General features: G+C 43.6%; 1 protein-coding gene across 3 annotated transcripts in view; it reads right to left on the reverse strand.

Moving 5' to 3' along the window:
• Positions 1 to 19,903, reverse strand: part of EPG5 (ectopic P-granules autophagy protein 5 homolog) — a 94,202-nt gene that overhangs the window by 39,937 nt on the left and 34,362 nt on the right. For all 3 annotated transcript variants that reach the window (XM_045849815.1, XM_045849814.1, XM_045849816.1), the window contains 12 exons: positions 19,429 to 19,593; positions 17,462 to 17,581; positions 16,589 to 16,848; positions 10,405 to 10,545; positions 9,462 to 9,606; positions 9,035 to 9,232; positions 8,546 to 8,656; positions 7,283 to 7,405; positions 6,280 to 6,446; positions 5,253 to 5,474; positions 3,368 to 3,491; positions 83 to 227 (listed from right to left, as the gene is read on the reverse strand). In XM_045849815.1, the coding sequence (XP_045705771.1) occupies positions 83 to 227; positions 3,368 to 3,491; positions 5,253 to 5,474; positions 6,280 to 6,446; positions 7,283 to 7,405; positions 8,546 to 8,656; positions 9,035 to 9,232; positions 9,462 to 9,606; positions 10,405 to 10,545; positions 16,589 to 16,848; positions 17,462 to 17,581; positions 19,429 to 19,593 (1,921 nt within the window). The remainder of the gene's footprint in view (positions 1 to 82; positions 228 to 3,367; positions 3,492 to 5,252; positions 5,475 to 6,279; positions 6,447 to 7,282; positions 7,406 to 8,545; positions 8,657 to 9,034; positions 9,233 to 9,461; positions 9,607 to 10,404; positions 10,546 to 16,588; positions 16,849 to 17,461; positions 17,582 to 19,428; positions 19,594 to 19,903) is intronic.

Consider the following 19,903-nt stretch of genomic DNA (forward strand, 5'->3'; position numbering starts at 1 on the left):
ATGGCCCTCATTCATCCGTTCATATTCATTCATTCATTCATTCATTCATTCATTCAAAGGGCCTGATGCTCCAATGACTCACCCAAAAAAGGATCAGTGAAGTCCAGCTGCACAGATAAACTGCAGGGCGCAGAATGGGACTCCAGCTTGGCCTGTGTCCACTGACCAATGGTTTCCCGAAACTCGTAATGTATGCGCTCCATGTTTAAATATTCCACCCACAGATCCTAGAATGAAACAAACCACAGGACATTAACTTTCACAGATACATTCACAACATATTTAACTATAAAATGAACCAGTAAGTTTGAACACAAGGTGGTTCATTCTAAATTCTCCAGCACTACGATGAATAGCATTTAAAATTAATACTCTAACAATCTTAGCAAGGATCTCAAAAGTTTTTTTATTATGTACCATAATCAGAAAAAATAAGTTTAATATTCCTAACTGTATATTTGTAAATTATATACACATATTACTGAGCTAAATTATAAGGCATAGGTAAATAACAGAAATTTTACAGAGAAAAATAAAGATATTGAAAATAACTGAATCTGCATTAGATCAAATTTTATGTCCCACTAATAACTTATAGGAATATAGTGGACAGAAAAACATATTAGGCTACACCAAAAAGACACAGTAAGCAATATCTATACTGTGGGGAAACTAACCATCAACTACCCAAGTTCTTCAACAAATAAACTGCAAGGGAAAAACAGGGCTACAGGGGGTGCCCTGGCTAGTGTGGCTCAGCTGGCTGGAGCAGCATCCTGCAAGCCGAAAGGCCACCAACTGGATTCCTGGTCAGCATACCGCCTAGATTGCAGGTTCAGTCCCTGGTCGGGGCACACACAGGAGGCAACTGATCAGTGTTGCTCTCTCACGTTGACACTTCTCTCCCTCTCTCTCTCTCCCGCTTCCTTCCCCTCTCTCTAAGCTCCTCTGGTGAGGATTTAAAAACAAAAGGGTTGGGGGGATTAAGGGAAAGACCTATAGATTAAACAGACAAAAGAACTATGAACCAATCACAAAATTTGGATCTTGATTCAAACGAACTGTAAAAAATAAACAAAACTTTTATGACATTTATGAGACAATTAGAAATTTGAATACTGACTAAACATTTGATTTTTAATAACCTATTATTGTTTTTCAGATGGAAATGCTATTGGGTTACATTGTTTTTTAATCCTCATCCTCATTTTTTTCATCATCAAAAAGGATTCAAGGAAAAAGGAAAGGCTGCAACCCAGTGAATGCAAACCCAGGTGCACACTCTTAATCCTTATCTTTTAATCTTTATCCAACAAATGCTCTGAGATTAGCTCCATGATACTATGGTGGAGGGCGGAGGTGAACTATGGATGAAACTAGACACACAGTACAGGGGGTCAGGGGAGAATGGGTGTACCTGTCCACTATACTATTCTACTTTCTGCATGACTGAATCTTTTCATGATAAAAAGTGAAATAAGTAAATAAAAATGAGAAAAAAATAAGATTTCTAGTATTCTCTTCCCACACTCCAGTGAGCTATTCTGACTATGTACTTCACTAGGTTGCAAACCCGCAACCCAGGCATGTGCTTGGACCAGGAATTGAACTGGTGACCTTCCACTTTGCTGGACAATGCTCAATCAATTGAGGCACATCAGTCAGGGTGCTATGATTAATTTTTTAAAACACTGACCAAGTACCTACATGTGCAAAACCTTGGATAAGGCCCTGGTGTGTGGAGTATAAAGAAATGAGTATGGAACTTCACTCAAGATTGCAAGACACCAATATCACTTACTTATTTTTCCTGTTTCTCTGGCTCTACACTCTCAGCCTTATTTCTCTGTGCCTTAAATGTTATCATCCCTCAGATTTTCATCTTCTTAATCTAAATGGCCCAACACCATTAAACCCCATTTCCTACACAGCCTCATTCCTGAATTCTGTATCTGTATACAGATACCGAATTCCTCCCGTCCAACTCTGAGGTAGAGGGTTCTCTTTGAAGCCCCTCCGGCACTTCCTCCTCCAGTGTGTCCTGTCTTTGCAAACAGCACCTCTAGCTGGAAATCTGGGAGTCTCTGTGTATCTAATCAATCCTACTGTGTATCTAAAAATCCTACTGATCCTACCAATTCTTCCTCAATATATTTTTAATTCATCCATTTATTTAGTCACTCCCGCTATTTCAATAGCTCTCCAAACAGATTTCAAGAAAAACAATTTCTTTTTTTTTTTTTTTTTAGAAAAGCATAAACGGCCCTTAGAGATTTGACCCTATTCACCTCTCTGGCTTCATCTGTCATCTTCAGGTGGGTGCTATGCCCCCACTCACACCTCTTTGAACATGCCAGGCTCTCTGACCTGCCATGTCTTTGCAAGACTGGTCTTTCTGCTGGTAACATCCTCCCTGTCACCCCCCACCACCATGCCTTTCCTACCCTGACCAATTCGCATTCATCCTTCAGGGCTCAGCTCAAAGATCACCACTCCAACCCAATCTGAATCGGGTGCTGCTCCTCTGTGCTCCCACAGCACCCTGTATGTCCTTCTCCCACAATCTTTACCAGCAGATGTAATAATGGCCTAGAAAAGGACTACACACATCTCCAGGTGCCAGAGAGAGAACAGCTTAGAATATGTGGAGATTAGGACTGAGTATTTCCAGAAGGGCAACCAAAACTGTGACACCTATGAGTAAATCGTCTCCAAAGCTACATAAAGGTTATCTATTTCACTCCATTAACTTCATATGTAACATATGGGCCCTAATATATTCTTACACTGTGCTTTTTATGGGAGTAGAGATGACAACTTCAAAGTATTCAGCTTCTAACAATTCAAAATAAGAAAGAATAGAAAGTCTAAGGAAGTTCATGTCTGTGAGATTGTAGAAAGTCCTAGACCAGATTTCAAGCCTTCAGGTACGGTCATATGGGGCTGGAGATTTGAAAGGGAACATCCCTTGCCCTGACCGGAATGGCTCAGTCGGCTGGGCGTCATTCCGCAAAGTCAAAGGTCACCAGTTCAATTCCTGGTCAGGGCACACGCCTAGGTTTTGGGTTTGGTACCCCATCGGGGCACGTACAAGAGGCAACTGACAGATGTTTCTCTCATACATCAATGTTTCTTTCCCTCTCTTTCTCCCTCCCTTCCCCTCTTTCCTAAAATAAATAAATAAAATCTTTTTTTAAAGGGAATACCCCTTTAATGCAATCACACTTATATACTGAAACTCCACAAAAACAATGGCCATTCCAGCAAGCCATTTCTATATTGGTAAGTGGATTTACCATTTGATTATGAATGTGACCAATGCAAACTGCAGTCAGATATGCTAAAAGAGACACTGCCATAGTTTCACCTGCTGATTCTGCATCACTTTGGCTAGCCTGTGAGTGTCGTAATGCTTTGGTAGAGAAGGGATATAGGTATCTCCTTTTTGAAAATTCTCATCTTCTAGCCACAGTATATATACATTGAAGAGCCTAAAAGAAAAAAAAACCACGTAAATATATATAAAATAAAAAGATGTGCAGACACATGAAGTTTCTTACATCTCCAGAAACAATGCCACCACAACATAAAAGAGAGCACGTAACACAGAAAATGTTTCCAACCACCACCACCCTCCCGAAAAGCTCATGAGCCAACAGGGGAGAAAGACAGGTCACAGATGACTAAAATATGATGCAATAATTGCTAAAACAAAAGATGTGAAGAAACGGCTCTGTGAACTCTATTATTAAAGTAGGATTAAATACAGTAAACAGGAAAAGAAAAAAACAGTTCTTTCCTGAGCAACCCAGTCACAGTGAGCCTCAGTGCTCTGAGAAGTCTGGAAGCCTCTCCAGAGAAAACAGTGAAAGCCCTTTTCAACTTATGAACTGGCAGAGCCCGCCGGCTTCGGGCCCACGGACACCCCCCACAGCACGGAGCTACGAACAGACCTCCCGACATGTGCGCACCCTGTCCCCAGTGCGAAGGAATGAAACAAGGCCTGGCTAAAAAGAGAAAGAAAAATCAATCTCAATTTTCCAGTGGAAAGTTTTTAAAAATTGAATGACGTTTCTTTTGTTTTTATTTTGTGTTATTTTTATAAGGAACACAGTCCATTTTGCTAAAAAATCACTGGTATTTTAAGCAGCTGTTTGCAATAAAAGGTTCCAGAGTGGCATCTCCAGCACACAAATGACTGGGTGGGGAGCTGGGTGGAGGTGGCGTGACTTGGCTTTGCTCAGTGCAGTGGAAAACCACCTCCCTTACCTCCCTGGTGTCTGCGTGGGAGGGAGCCGGGGGTAGGGGCCTGACGTGCTGAAAGGGCAGAGGCTGAAATGGACCTCTCCTCCTGCTTCCGATTCGACTGGATGGTACTTGACCAACATGCCCAAGGAAAGGGGACTTAAGAGAGGCAGAGGGGAACAATAAAGACCTCCTTGACTGATGTAAATGTTCAAAGATAAAGCCTTCCCATTGGCTGAGCCTGGTTAAAATACATTTTCCATCAAGCAGTAAGACAAGGGGAGAAATCATCTGGAGGCTGAGAGACAGCCCTACAGGCGCTCTGAGGTTGAGCCTGAAGCCTCGTTGCTGGCTCAAATCACTGGGTGTCCACACCAAAACATTTTATATTCAAGATTAACTATGAAGAGCCATTTTTATTAGGTCTTATTTGTAAGACTAATCTGGTTCACAGCAAACTTATAAATGAAAGGTGAAGAGAAATGTGAAAGGGACCCAAACTTACTTCAACATTCTTAAACCTTTTGGGGATGCCAATATTGTGCCTCTTTTTAGAAGCAGTTTTGGGAGATTACTAGATGCCACCCCACCCCAGATGAACCCCAAAACCCCCTAGAGGGTCCATGAACTCCCACTGAAAGAACCCTGCCATGCTCACTCATTTGTTTTAGAAAACTGTCCTAGGAGGCTCCATCAGCTGTTCGCCTGTGCAACCAATCATTTGGGTTAGCTTCTGTTTTTACATCAAAAAGGACACCAGTCCTCTGGCTTAAGAGCTGTCACTCAGACTCCAGGCACTCAACAGAGGAGCACCTGAACTGCTGATCCACCTCCCACGAGCCACACAGAAGAGCAGCTCTACCAGATGGAGACCTACAGTAAAAGCTGCCTTCCAGAGCCAGTCTAACAGGAGAAGAGCATCTAGTAGTCTATTACACAAATAACCGGCCCAGCACAGCACCTGTGCTGCAAACAACAATGTAAAAGGCTACATAACCTCGGGCTACCTCACAAGCTCCATGTGCAGTTCGGGTGAAGTCAGGAAACCGGGGGTGCCAGCCTGGCTGGCTGGCGGCCCTTCACTGCCCTCTGCTGGAACACGGAGGGCCTTGCTCGCCGCGTGGTGGAAATCAGCCACCTCGGTCAGGCGCCTCTTCATTTCTTTCAACAAATTGGTATGAGCAGGGCTTTGAAAAAACCTTCTTCCCATACAACCATCTACGGGCAACCTTAAAAAATACAAGCACAGATCACAACAAGATCAGTACAATGTGTTCTTCCCACATGACACAATGTCACAATTAACCAGTCAATGCACTACAGCTGTATATATACTGCATTAAATTAATACATGCTACTTCTATCATGATGGCTATTATGGGGCTCCAACAAGATGGTATATATGAAAAAAGTTTTTTAAAGATCAAAGTGCTGTGCAGATTCAAGATATTATCACCACCTAGAATACAGAATAGGTTAACAATAGTCTGCTCTTGAAAAACTTGCAATCTGGCTGCAATCTTCAACAGAAGTTTTGGAGAATTAACAGTTATGTTTCAAAGGAGGTGAGGAAGTAAGAGGGTGAGCTAGGAAACTGAGCTGGAGCTAGAGATCAGTGGTTGGTAACAGTGGATGGCTCCAGCTGGCCAGCGCCTCTCCATCTCCAGTGAAATGCCAGACACCCCAGCCGGGGACAGCCCAGGGCGACTGTCCACACCTGCATGGCTCACCACAAGTCTCCTCGAACAGCCCCATGCCGGTCACGCCGGCAGCAGGTTCGCAGAGTCTCCCTCCCTTTGCATGTCCAGGGGTTCTGCACTAAACCCTGCCAGGTTCCCGGCTGTTGTCTTTGCCACGTTGGGTACGGGCAATAGTAAAAAGAGAGTTGCCACAAGATACTCTGAACTCAAAAAAGGTCAAAATGTGAAAGAGGGAGGAAGGGAGTCTTGAGCCACAGCGCGAGAACACAGAGCAGCAGAGCAGTGCCAAGGTGGGACGGACTCCCAGAAACTGACGACTGCAGCGGCCACCTACCCATACTGCGGGCCTGGGCGGTGAAGGTACAGGAGGAAGAACTTCTGCCAGATGAGTGGCAGAAGAGGGTGATCAGATGGCGTGACGAGCGCCTGGTGGGCCCAGCGATAAATCAGCAGCCTCTGGAGAGACGGGACGATGGGGAGCTTCAGCTGGGCCTGGGCTTTCTACAAAAGAGGGGGACTTTGAGCAACCATGAAATGAATCCAATCGCAAAGGTTGCTAAATGATCCACAACTTATTTCTCCAATTCACTAACACTTTAATCTCCTTGTTAGCAAGAGATAAGGGGTAGCTTTTATTCTGTCCAATAATTTCACAGACTCCAGAATTGGAAAGGCTCTTAATTATCTAATCTCATGTCCATGCCTTGACATGCCTTCACAGCCTTTGCATGTAAAACACAACAGTGCAAGAAAGTAGACGATGCAAACCAAAAGTAGAGTTTACTGTCAAACTTTATCAATCTCTTGAAAAGTTAGATTTTTAAAAGGACTTTCAGGGTGATAAATTCCTTGAAAGGCTCTGAAATCCCAAAGCCAAGTCTACACTGTGGGACCCTGAAGGAGAAGGTCTTTAACTCTAAAGCCTTAGTCCAGTCTTTCTCACACCTGAGTGAGACTAAGGCTCAGCTAGGGAGTTTTAAAAAATAAATCCCTGGTCCCACTCCAGACTCAGGACCTCAGAATCTTAGAAGTCGGGGGTCCAAGAATCTGATTTTTAACAAGCTCTACACTGGAAACTGCTTTAAAACAATGGCAATCCCCTTCACACATGCAATGAACACAGCCTTCAACAGTCAGGTTGTGATTCTCAACGTTAAATGCAACTTGGGAAGGAAGTATACACTTCAAGTATAGCATCTTCAGCATTGGTTTGGTTGTGTGCTTTCCAAACATTCACAACAAAGGAAAACACAGGCGTTGGAAAGCTACAGGTGAACCCATCAGCATCCAAGTACAAACCACCTTCTCCCATTCAAATGCAGAACTGTTATTTGCACCTTCAAAGCTTGGTCCGGGGTGAAAGAAGGATTTATAACCAGTTCCCCTTCAACAACTCTTCGGAGTTGAGAATCTTCTTCAAAGATGGACTCCATGTTCAGGATAGTCCAGGCAAACCAGACCTGCAATGGCAGGAGGTAAAGGGGAGAGGAGCCAGCAGCTCACTCGGGTAAACAAAATACAGCCTGATGTTCCACAAACTACCAGCTTTTGTATCACAGAGTTCAATCAACGAACATTTAGGGTTGCTAAAATGAACACATTTTCATACCAATCTATATCCTTATCACAGATATAAATTGAGATAAAATAGATCACTAAAAAATGTTAAATTCTTTTTTAGTAAAAGAGGATGTTTGTTCGCTCAACAATATTTAGTGGGTGGTTTCTGTATGCACGGGGGACAGGAAAAAGGGCCAGACACAGCTCTGCCCTTATGAAGTCTTCCATCTATCAGGAGACAAGACGAATGTCCGAGTAACCACATGTGACGTGAGCAGTGGTGACTGCCGAATCAGAGGTGACGTGCTGCGGGAAGCCCGAGGAGGGAGGGCAGGGTCAGAGAAGGCTCTACACAGAGACTGGTGGGATGCCTGCTAAGACAGTCAGCTAGGCAAAGGCAAAGATGTGTGCCGACACAGCAAGAGGTTGGCTTCGGCTAGTTCACGAGAGGTATAAGCAGGAGGTAGGACTGTGACAGGCGGGTGAAGGATGTTACTACTGGCTTAAGTGGTGAAACGGACATAATTCAACACAAAGGTGGTAATAACGATGAAAATAATGTGCTGATGATAATGATGACAACAGTAATCAATGGCCAATGCCTAGTAAGCACTATACACCAAGCACTGTTCTAATGTTTTACATGTCGATGCAATGATTATTTCCTTCTGATAGTTGAGGTCAGGGAGGACAGAGAGGTAAGCAAGCTGCCCAAGGCACAGCACTAGCAAATGGCAGAACCCTCTGGCTCCCTGTCCATTCTCAACCACTCGGCCATGGGGCTGGGCAGGCTGTGCAGTCAGGCAGACCGGGTCTGAACCTGAGCCAGCCACTAGGGCCATTAATCCTCAGTGAACCCCTCTGTAAAACAGAAAGAGCAGCAGTGTAACCTCAGCACAGGGCTGACATGAGGGTAAAATAAAAAGTATTCTCCTAGGGAGCGCTAAATATATGTCAGCTGTTAGGCTAGTAATAATGTACTCGTAAGGATGATAACAATATTCACGTTCACTGAGGTAACCACTGAGGGGACTGCCTACCTGAGTGGGCGTGGCCAAGCCCTCCACGAAGGAAGGAGTGATGTTGCCCGCCACGATCCAGCTCACCAAGGAAGAGAGCAGACTCCGGTCACAGTGGTAGCCCAAAGCATTCTACACCAGGGAGAGGGTGTGGAGCAGAGAGGAGACTTTGAGAAAACCTTATCAATGACCTTTTCCGGAATATCAGCAACTATCTTACTATAATGGAAGATTCTGGTAAGACAGGGATTTCAATCATTAATTAGTCCGCCAGCAGTGACAGACCCAAGCAGTGTAGTACAGCCACATGTAATCAAGCGGGGGAGGAGATATTCCTTTGGCTTTAGGGGGATCTGAGCTGAGGGACTGTGGTTACTGAGATAAGACACCACTACGGCAAGCTTATCTGGTGGCCACAGTGTAGCACCGAGAATGGTGTATTTGGGAGAAGCTTCTTAGAAAGCTACTGTCTAGCCAAGGACCGAAAGATAAATTCTCTAACAGGTTTACCTTATGTTGTTGGTAGAGTAATTTCTGCACACAGTCCTCCTGCATCAGCTGAAAAGCTGTTTTACACAAGTGGTCCATGAGGAAGAGGATGGGTTGTTCTCGATACCAAAGATGTTGGCTTATGAGAGCCTGAACCCAAAACTCCAATACGGCAATGGGGCCCACTTCATTGGGCTGAGTGCTCACAGATATGTGGGCCTGCAGAGAACGGGCTCAGGTGAGGTGAAAGGTAATAACCAGCCTCCCATTTTTAGAACACTAACAAAATAATATCTACCTCCACTCCCAAACCCAAATCTGCTGACTTTCTAGGCTAAAAGTCCTGTGCCGAGGGCCCTGGAACGACCAACCATGAATGTGCTAGCCCCAGGGGCGTCTGACTGGGAAGCGGGCCGAGGGCGTGTTTGGGGCTTACGAGGGCCCTGACCTGGATCATGCTGTTGAGAAGTTTCACGTTGTCCCCATGGCTGGCTCCAGTCAGATGCTGTGCCACCTTGTGGGTGACCTGCTGCGTTACACCCTGAGGGACGCCACTGTCCAAGTGTAGGAACAGAAGGAGCTGTGACAAAAACCTGCCAACATACAAGACAACACACTTTACCTTCCGACCAAAATCAACACAATTTCCAGGGACTAATTACTTAGGAGAAAACAAAAAAATATCAAAGTAGTCCCATTTTTAGACCAAAGCTCTATTTAGAGATTCTGATAAATCTTCAAGAGTTTCAAAGAATAAAGTTTTCCAATTTCATTCAGGTTAAAAGGAACTCTATCTACCTGGAGAAGCAGAGTGAATGGACTTAAGACACACAAACATGTGAGAATTAAAGAGCATCTGAGAAAAAACACCCCAAAGTGCCCTGGTATCCCCTCTATACCCTCTAACAAAAGCAGAGATGTTTATAAAATTATTCCACAATCTTTTCTTGGGTGTCAACTTCACACAGGTGGCATATGGGGCACTCTGGGGGACTCCCCCACAATGAGATCATGGCAGTGTCCTCAGTTCCCTCGGCACACTGACTCCCTCCTCTATCAGGGCCCTTGCATCTGCCGGCTTGCTGCCAGAAATGCTCCCCGCACACCTACCCGGCAAACTCCTACCCACCCCTCGCATCTCATCTGCAGCGTCTCTTCCTCAGAGGACACTTCCTTACTCCTACTGCCATCTTCTCACCCACTGACCTCTCTCATAGCATCCTGCTGATTTCCTTCATGGTCCTTAAAACTAGTAACTACATCCTGAGGACATGATAACTGCCTGTGTGTCTGAGGGCAATGCCTGTTTTGTTCACCACGGTACAGGTGGGTGGAGCACACAGAAACCAGAGAGAGAGTCATTTGTACGCGCTGAGCTGTTCCCTACTTACTGCTCATTCTTCAGAAGGTAGTACTGGCAAGGATAGAACAAAGGCAGAATCTTATCCAGGACATGGACCACTGTTCTCAAATGCCTCGACTGGACCAGAATTCCCAACAGTGGGATTCCTTCTGCACAGAACTTCTCAATGCTATGGAAAAAGAAAAAGGCAGTGAGCATGCAAGGTAGCCAGTGCATAAAATGATGTTCTTCCAATGACCTGTCAGCCTACATGCTACCAGGATGATCTTAGGTCTCCAGGACATTCTTGCATAACCAAACAGATTCTAATTTTCTGTGTGAAAATTAGACTGGAAAATTAAACACTGGAAACACAAAGGAACTTAAAAGTTCAGCTATATTTTCATTTTGAAGATAAGAAAGGTGAAGTATCATGCCCCAATTCACCTAATTTCCTAGGGTAGGGTCAAAATGAGAACCCAGGTTTGAAAGTTTCTAGTCCAGAGCACTTGCTGCTCCCCTCTTCTGTCCTTTAAATGGGGTTTCTCTGAAAGTCAAGAGGCCCTCATCGTCTGCGCCCCCACAAGGCTTTTACAGCAAAGAGAAGACTCAAAGTGAGCTCAACCTGACAGTACACTCTGGCAAAAGTCTTCTGAAACCAATCTGGCATCAAAATTTACTTACTTTTTTTTTTTTACTCCAGAGAAATCTATCCTTAAGAAATAATCTCAAATAAGAAAAATAATAAGAGAGACAACCCATGTAAAAATGCACTTTTCAGAATATTGTAATTGCAAACTCAGAGGCTGAAATGACATGTAAGTAATGGGAAAGTCCCTTCAATGGAAGTATTATTGTGCAATTTTAAAACAATGCATATGATGGCCAAGGGCAACATGGAAAAATACTTGTGCTGTAACAATACTGGAAACAAACTGTAACACTTTATAGTTTTGACGACAACTACGGGGAGAAAAGCACTGCATAGACGGGTGAAAGCACCGGGGTGACGTGCACCACAGCGCTCATCGTTGTTGCAGTGGCAGATATCACAGCTCTAAAAACGATCAGAGGAAAAACACTGCACAAAAATAACAACAAAAAGCAATGTTGTTTTAGGATGAGAAAAGTTCTGGGTGATTTTCCAACTGCTGCCCTGTGCACTGTCTGTGATGTTGTGTTCATATACAACTTCTATCCCTGCACACTGTGCCCCAAACCTCAAGCCCATTCATAAAAGTTCCTTAAGTCAGTTCTAGTATATATACATCCCAGATGGTCTTGGTGGACTTGTACACTAGAGTTCAGCCGCAAAGGAAAACCCTCATCCTTACCCTCACTCCTGCTGAGAATTCAGTAATTTGCAGTAAACAAGTACGTACCTTTAGAGAGGACCTACTGTAGCAGCATCAATGAATAAAGAGCTACAGTCCCAAAATGGATACCAAAAAATTAGAGAAATCATGAAACAATTAAATTTAGAACATTACCTTCAAAGAACTCACATGCCAGACACTGCTCTAAGCATGTTAAATGTATTATAACTCACGGAAGCCTCATAAAGTCCAAAACTATTATTATTTCAGTTTGAAAGATGAGGCACCTGAGATGCAGGAAACTGTGAAAGACACCAGAGCCGCTGGAAACAGAGCAGAGTGCCTCCCACAAGGCCCATAAAATCTCTCTCTCCCTAGCAGATCAATTCTGCCCCTTTACCTGGCTTCCAGTTTGTCTGTACGTTGGCCCTCCTGGCCCACCTGATCATCTCCCTTCACCAACATGAATCACAGGTTTCGGTCAGGAATGTTTCTTCATCACTTCCCCACCTCTCCTCCTAACCTTCAGACACCTGGGGCTCCTTCCCGTGTTCATTCAATCAAATACCTACTCAGTTCAAGTTGTGGACACACAAAGATGAATGAGACAACGCCCTTACCTTGAAGGGCGGGGAGAGAGAAACTTTCACACTACAACACAGAAAATGCGCTGCTCAGAATGCACAGGTGCTCCAGGGTGGAAGGGGGTGGCCCTCAGGCTGACTCTTCAACACTGTGGGCACAGATCACCTGGAGAAGGTGAGCGTCACCGCTCTGCTCCATAGAAGTCTTCTCTAATTAAGACTCCTCTCCAAAGCTTAGGTCCTCAATGAAGATAATATGCTCTAATACTTCTCCTTCCTTTAAATTATCTGTGCCCTGGATGGGTGGCTCAATTGGTTGGAGCATCATTCCATGCACCAAAAGGATGCAGGTTTAATTCCGGGTTGGGGCGTGTGAGAGGAGCAACCAATCGATGTTTCTCACATCGATGTTTCTCCCTCTTCTTTCTCTCCCTAAAATTAATAAACATATCCTCACGTGAGGATTAACAAAATAATAGTTAAAAAATAGATAAATAATTCTTCCTGCTCACACTGAGGGGTTCTAAATCTATACTACACATTAGAGCAACCTGGAGACCAGCAGAGGAAAGCGCTGCCCTGTGGCAGCTGCAGCCAGAGTCTCTGCAGACACTGACAAAGACACACAGACACCTCCAGAAGCTGAGAGAGGAAGACGAACTTGGCTTCTCACCTCCAGTCTCCAGCCAGTGCCTCCCACTGGCAGGGCCCCCAAAGAACCAATTTGGCTGGGATCGGGGAAATGTCATTTGCAAAAGTGACCACTGTGGTCTGTGCTATAAAGCAGGATGCAGGAAAGTGGGGGAGGAGGTGGATGTGAGTGAAGAGGACAAGTTTCAAATCTCAAGGCTAGCTTTCTGTTTTACTTCAGATTAACCCAGCCCCAAGAAGAGGCGGTTGGTAGGAACACCAATGATTCCGATTCCTTTGAGACCTGGAGATGTTTTCTGCCTGCTTCCTTCAGCTTATTGAACACAGTATTGATGTTATTACGGATCTTGGCTATTCAAGACAGTTACTGACTTCCGGTCAAAATGGAGGTGTAGGTAAACATGGCTTGCCTCCTTACACATCCACAGCAAAAATTTCAAATAAACAACAAAACTATTACCCAGAAAAGTAAAAAACCGAGCTGTATGGAGTCCGACAACCAAGGAACCACAGAAGTCACATTCACCCAGATGGGGTGGAAGGGTGGGGAGGTGCGGAATGATGGTCCCACACCCACGTGTGCTGGATAAAAGTCAGGAGGGATACCTTGGGAATGAGCAATACCAGCCCCACATCAGACCATCCAGCCTAGGGTTCCAGTGCCAGTAAAATAAGTCCTCGTACTTCTGGCTGTAAAAACCAGAGGGAGTTGGGGCAGTGGAAGAAACTGTGGGATTTTCAGGAGTCTCCTCTGAAAGGGTCCACAACTGACTTAGGACTTAGGCAGACTCACTCACTCTGGGCTCCAGCACCGGAGCAGCAGCTGGAAGTGCACCAGTGGCATACAGGGAGAGACTGAAATATCTGGCATCAGGGTGAGTGACAGGGGACAGCTTCCTCCCAGACAAAACTCCAGAGGCCAGGAAGTGGCACTGTCCTCTCTCTGAGTCTTCCCCTACACAGAACCACAGAGCAGCAGCATCCTATCAGAAACTCCATCAACCTGGTTCACACGGGTTGCCCCACCCTGGCAATTACCTAAGGCTCCACCCCCCACAACTTACCCCTGCACTTTTCTACAATAGGCCAAGCTACTAAGACAGGGAGTCAAAACAGCTCTACCTGATACATAGTAACAAACAAAGGGGGCTGCCAAAATGAGGAGACAAAGAAATATGGTCCAAATGAAAGAACAGAACAAAGCTCCAAAAAAAGAACTAAATGAACTTGGCTGGTGTAGCTCAGTGGATTGAGCGCGGGCTGTGAACCAAAGTGTCGCAGGTTCGATTCCCAGCCAGGGTACATGCCTGGGTTGCAGGCCATGACCCCCAACAACCGCACATTGATGTTTCTCTCTATCTTCCTCCCTTCCCTCTCTAAAAATAAATAAATAAAATCTTTAAAAAAAAAAAAAGAAATATTAAAAAAAAAAGAACTAAATGAAATGGAGATAAACAAATCTATCATATGCTGTGTTCAAAACACTGTTTATTAGGATGCTCAAGGAACTCACTGGGTACTTAAAAAGCACAAAAAATGCCCAGGCAGAAATGAAGGTTACACTAAGCAAAATAAAGAAAAATTTACAGGGAATCATCAGTGGAGTGGATGAAGCCAAGAATCAAATCAATGATTTGAAACATAAGAAAAAATCATTTAATCAGAACAGCAAGAATAAAAAAGAATTTAAAAAAATGAGGATAGGTTCAAGAACCTCTGGGACAATTTCAAACATACCAACATTCAAATCATAGGGATGCTGGAAGGAGAAAAGAAAGAGCAAGAAATTGAAAACTTATTTGAAAAAATAATAAAAGAAAACTTCCCTAATTTGGTGAAGGAAATAGACATAAAGTCCAGGAGGCAGAGAGAATCTCAAACAAGATGAATGCAAAGAGACCTACACCAAGACACATCATCATTAAAATGGCAATGGTTAAAGAAAAAGAGAGAATTTTAAAAGCAGCAAGAGAAAAGCAGAGGGTTACCTACAAAGGAGTTCCCCTAAGACTGTCAACTGATTTCTCAAAAGAAACTTTACAGGCTAGAAAGGACCAGCAAGAAGTATTTAAAGTGATGAAAAGCAAGGACCTACAACCTAGATTACTCTATCCAGCAAAGCTATCATTTAGAATGGAAGGGCAGATAAAGTGCTCCCCAGATAAGGTAAAGCTGAAGGAGTTCATCATCACGAAGCCATTATTGTATTAAATGTTAAAGAGACTTACTGAAGAAAAAGAATAAGACCAAAACTATGAACATTAAAATGGCACTAAATTCACAACTATCAACAACTGAATCTACAAAACAAACTAAGCAAACAAGCAGAGCAAAAACGGAATCATAGATATGGAGGGTTATTAGTTGGGAGGGGGAAGGAGAAGAATGGGAGAAAAGGTACAGGGATTAGAAGCATAAATTGATAAGGAGATACAGAACAGGTGGGGGGGATGTTAAGAACAGGATAGGAAATGGAGCAGACAAAGAACTTATATGCACGACCCATGGACATGAACTAAGGGGGGAATTGCCGGAGGGAGTGGGGGTACCGGGTGGAGGGAGCAAAGAATGAAAAATTGGGACAACTGCAATAGCATAATAAAAATATATTTTAAAAGTAAAAATATATATATATTTAAAAATTTAAAAAAAAATTTTTAAAGAAGAATCTGGAGACCTGGCTCCTCAGACCACTCAGACAGGATTCTCACCCTCTTCTCTGCATTGGTATTTTTAGAGTCATTCCAAAATTGATTTAAAAAGCAGCAGAGTTAAGAACCTCTGCTCTATACACACCATCCAGCCCATGAGTATATATTTGGTGCTGCCAATTATTTTATCCTACCATCTCCACTAAACTGTCGACAACCTGAGGGCAGCTTTTCAACAGCTCCATCTCTTCTCCACCAAACAGCACAGGGCTGAGCACTAACAGCTGACAGAACAACTGACATCCTCTGAAAACATACTCAGTGCAGAACACGACACTGAAATCGGGATGCTAAGGAGGTGCTACAATGAGCATGAGATGCAAGAACCAAAAACCACAGGTCCAGAGAGGTTTCAGAAAATTGGGTGGGCAAAAATATAAAACTAAAATGTCATAGGAAAATGATCTTTAAAAAAAAGAATTTTTAACCAACTAAGAAGCCACTCATTCATCATTACTTACTGGTAATACAAGACACACAGAGTCCCTGAGCTTTGGACTCAGGGAAGCTCAGGGAAGGTCCCTGATAAAATCAAGCTGCTACGTGGCGTGGTAAGTGCTCCAGTGGAAGAAATACAGGCAGCTACGAGCTCATACCAGGGAAGCACGTGACCTCATCACGCATTTCATTCCCCTGGGCACGTTTGGCCCTTCAGCTGAGAACCAGAGTTGGGCTGCCATCCACTTTAAAATTCTGTACAGGTGACCAATTATTTTTATTTGATCATTATTCTGAGGAAAAGAATATATCAACTGCTGACATAAACATTCCACTCTGGATGACATGTTCAACCCTCTTCATAATGTAACAAGGTGACTTTCCAGTATAAATGTATCATATGAATTTGGGCAGCATTTCCCCTTGGTAGTAGGTTTGATGGAGGCCTCAGACCTTGGGATGTAAAAGATGAGATTCTAGAATCACTGCCTGTAAGTTTCAACAGCCCTAGAGCTTCAGCCCGAACACAGTACCTGTGGCCCACCGTTGTCATAGCTAAGGCCAGGTAACAGCCAATGGGCATGCCCGCCTTAACAGCCTTCAGGAGGGGATGAAACGTGGGTGACTCTGTCATGTCCGGCACAGCGCTGGAGAAGGGAACAGCTGGACAATTCTGCTGTATTCCGTAGTCATTTTTATGCAGTTTTAACCTCAAGATCAAGTTCCAGGCCCACTGGTTAAATGAGGTCTCAGGCGTCTCTCCATATCGAACAATACTGGCCAAATAGGAAACCTGAAACAATTATTTACTTTAAACCACATCGGTCACACACACATTAAATCAGTAAGCTCACACACCCATCTCCTTCTGTGATCAGCAAAGCCCTCGAAAGAGAGGCCATATCACTGACTGGCACTCTGTGTTTGTGATCCTAAATCAAAGCAATTTCTCAAAGTGACCACTTCTGCTTACTTGCTAGTCATTCTATGAACTTGATCTGAGTCAGCTCAAGTAATAGAGTAATAATACAAAAGTTATTATGCAAACAGCAGTGTGCTGGTAAATAAATTTAACCCGTTAGAGAGTGGGAGAAGCTCATTCCCACCATTCGTCAATTTTGGTGGATTAAAAAAAATCCCCACCACTGTCAATTTCAAGCTACCAATAGATCACCCTGGCCGGCAGAGTTCCTGAAAACGTCTCACTCAGTTCTCCTGAGCCAGGGCAAGCTGGCTCCAGCACGCCACTGCAGCGCTACTCCAATTCCACGGTATTAAAGGGGCCATGTGTAGACTTCTTCTTAAAGAAAAATGTTTATCCAACCACAGAGTAAATGCTGTAACTTGATCCACCAAGGCTATTTATAATAAAGATGTATGTCCTCCATACACAGAGATGGAAATACCTGCTTCATGCTTTCAGACAGAAGCCCAGCATATGGCTTCTGTGCGAGGTATTTCTGGTACGCTTCAAGAACCGTTAAAGCCACTTCAGCATGGACTGCTTGATCCAGGTGGAGGGTACCCTATTAGAGAGAAAATTAACCACAAATATGCAATCTTGATTTTTTAAATATATATATACCTTTGAACCAAAGAACTAGGCAGAAGAGTGAAAAAGAATTTTAGGTGCAAAAGCTAAATTTTCCAAAAATCACGTTCCCTAACTATTAAGTTATAAAATGGCAACAGGAAAAAAAATTAAAATCTTTTTTAAAGAACCATTATGCTCTACGTACATAGATTTAGATCTGAGTCATCCTAGGCCCCAGCCATAAAAGGTATCTCCTCTTAGTGTAGTCTTCCTCCCCTTCTTAGAATCTCTATGAACTTGTAAGTTTAAGGGCATAGCCTCAAACCAGGAGTATGTTTAATTATTATTAAATAGGAAGAGATTTAATAAATTAAGTCTATATCTCCTTTTCTTATACTATCAGCATTAAAAATGTAAAAAATACTCAACAACACAGGTAAGATATTCAGGAGCCTGAAGTGGTCTATCAAATTCACCCCAGTCTTCCTCTGCAGCCTGAAGAAACATATTCATTAGCTCCCTCCTAGAAGATGGCCTTTCTGACTCTGACAAAGGATGGAGGAGACTCTCACAGGGGGATCTCCACACGGCTGAGAGAAGGGGGGCAGGGGGATGTGAAGGTGGAGAGCAGCCCTCTGCGGCGCTCACCCACCAGCACCTGAGAGAAGGCAGGCCCAGGTGAACCCACGGGCAGTCCCACGTGGTCAGGGTCGCCCTAGAAGAAAGCTCCCAGGCTTCAGCGTCCTCATCTGCAAACAGGCGTCCTGCTCCTGCAAATCACTGACCATGGCTACGAGGACCAGTGACCTGCTCAGAACAAAACCTGGCAGACAGCTAGAGAGGGCTGAGTTCTCTCCTATTTTCCCTTTAAAATGCTTAAATATCTTGACCAAGGAGGGCAACTACTAAGGCATAGAGTGAAGAGACAAGAGGGTTTGTCAAAATCCCTTACCTGACACTTTGGAGACATATGATAAGTATTAGCAAGGCCTTAAAAATAATAAATTATTATTAATGAAAACTACCACCACTGAGTACTTAATGTGTGTCGAAAACTGTCCTGTTTTACCATAGCCTCAGTCATATCAAGCCTATAACGCAAGCTTATCCGTACTGATTCTTAGAGATGAGCAACTAAGGCCCAGAGAGTACAAGAAGCTTGCTCAGGGTCACAGAGCCAGGAGGTGGCAGAGCTGGGATCAGAACCCAGGCAGGCTGGCTCAGGCTCTTCACCAATGCTCAGGCGTTTCAGAAGACAAGTCTGAAATAACATGCAAGACAAAACGCAGGAGGAGGAAGGGCCAGAGGCAGGAGAGGCAATTAGAAGGAACTGCAGTAAACAGCCAGAGAGAAAACAACAGATACAAATGGTCTAAAGAAAAAGGGAAGAATTTTCAATGTGGAACAATTTCTCTTCATTCAGAGGATGTTCCCTCTGCACAACAGACATAAAGAGGAGATCCTAAACTCTGACACAGCTAAAAGAATCTGCAGACCTTGCAAATAGTATTTGGAAATGTTAATGTTTTGAGAAAATGTTTCTTTGAAATGGATGTGTGTAGAACCTCCAGTTTCTGGAGCCGCAAGAATTTTTAAAGCCTGCAACATCTGACTATTTGGTCAGGGGCACTGACCTCTTTTCCCTTAGATTGCCAAATAAAAAATGACAGCGGCCAACACAACAATAGCCATCCGGTGTGAACAAATCAAAATTATACCTATATTTTTGGTCAGATCGGCAAAATATATTTTTGGTGTGCCACAGGAGTTTAGTAATTAGTTTGTGTGCCATGAGATAAAAAAGGCTGAAAATCACTAGAGAATGGTTTAAACACATACCTGTTCATCGAATCCCCAGTTCAGCCCTTCCAGGATAATACAGGCCAACTTGTTCTTCACCATTGTCAGGTTGTAGTTCAACAGCCAATCCCGAATCACAGCTACCTCGGAGGCAGAAGGCCGCCAAAGATACAAAGGCAGTTCTTTAAACAAGTATAAAGACACCTTATTAAAAAGAAAATGGTAATAATTAAAATAAAAAACTTAGAAACAATCCTGTATCACTATAACACATTATTAAACTGCTTGCAAAATTTTTTCTCCAAAAGGCACATGGCGCTTCAGAACATGGAAGAGGTGGGGGTGCCTCCCCACACACGTAGTAAATATAACCTTAAAACCAACACCTCACAGAGGCATAAGGAAAAAAATTACAGATTAACATCCCTCATGAATGTATGTGTGAAAATCCTCAACAACAAATATTATCACATTGAATCTAGCAGCACATAGAAAGAATAATACACCGTGATCA

Source organism: Phyllostomus hastatus, unplaced genomic scaffold, assembly GCF_019186645.2.
Source record: "Phyllostomus hastatus isolate PE091 unplaced genomic scaffold, TTU_PhHast_1.1 phas_contig_80, whole genome shotgun sequence".
Lineage (NCBI taxonomy): Eukaryota > Metazoa > Chordata > Mammalia > Chiroptera > Phyllostomidae > Phyllostomus > Phyllostomus hastatus.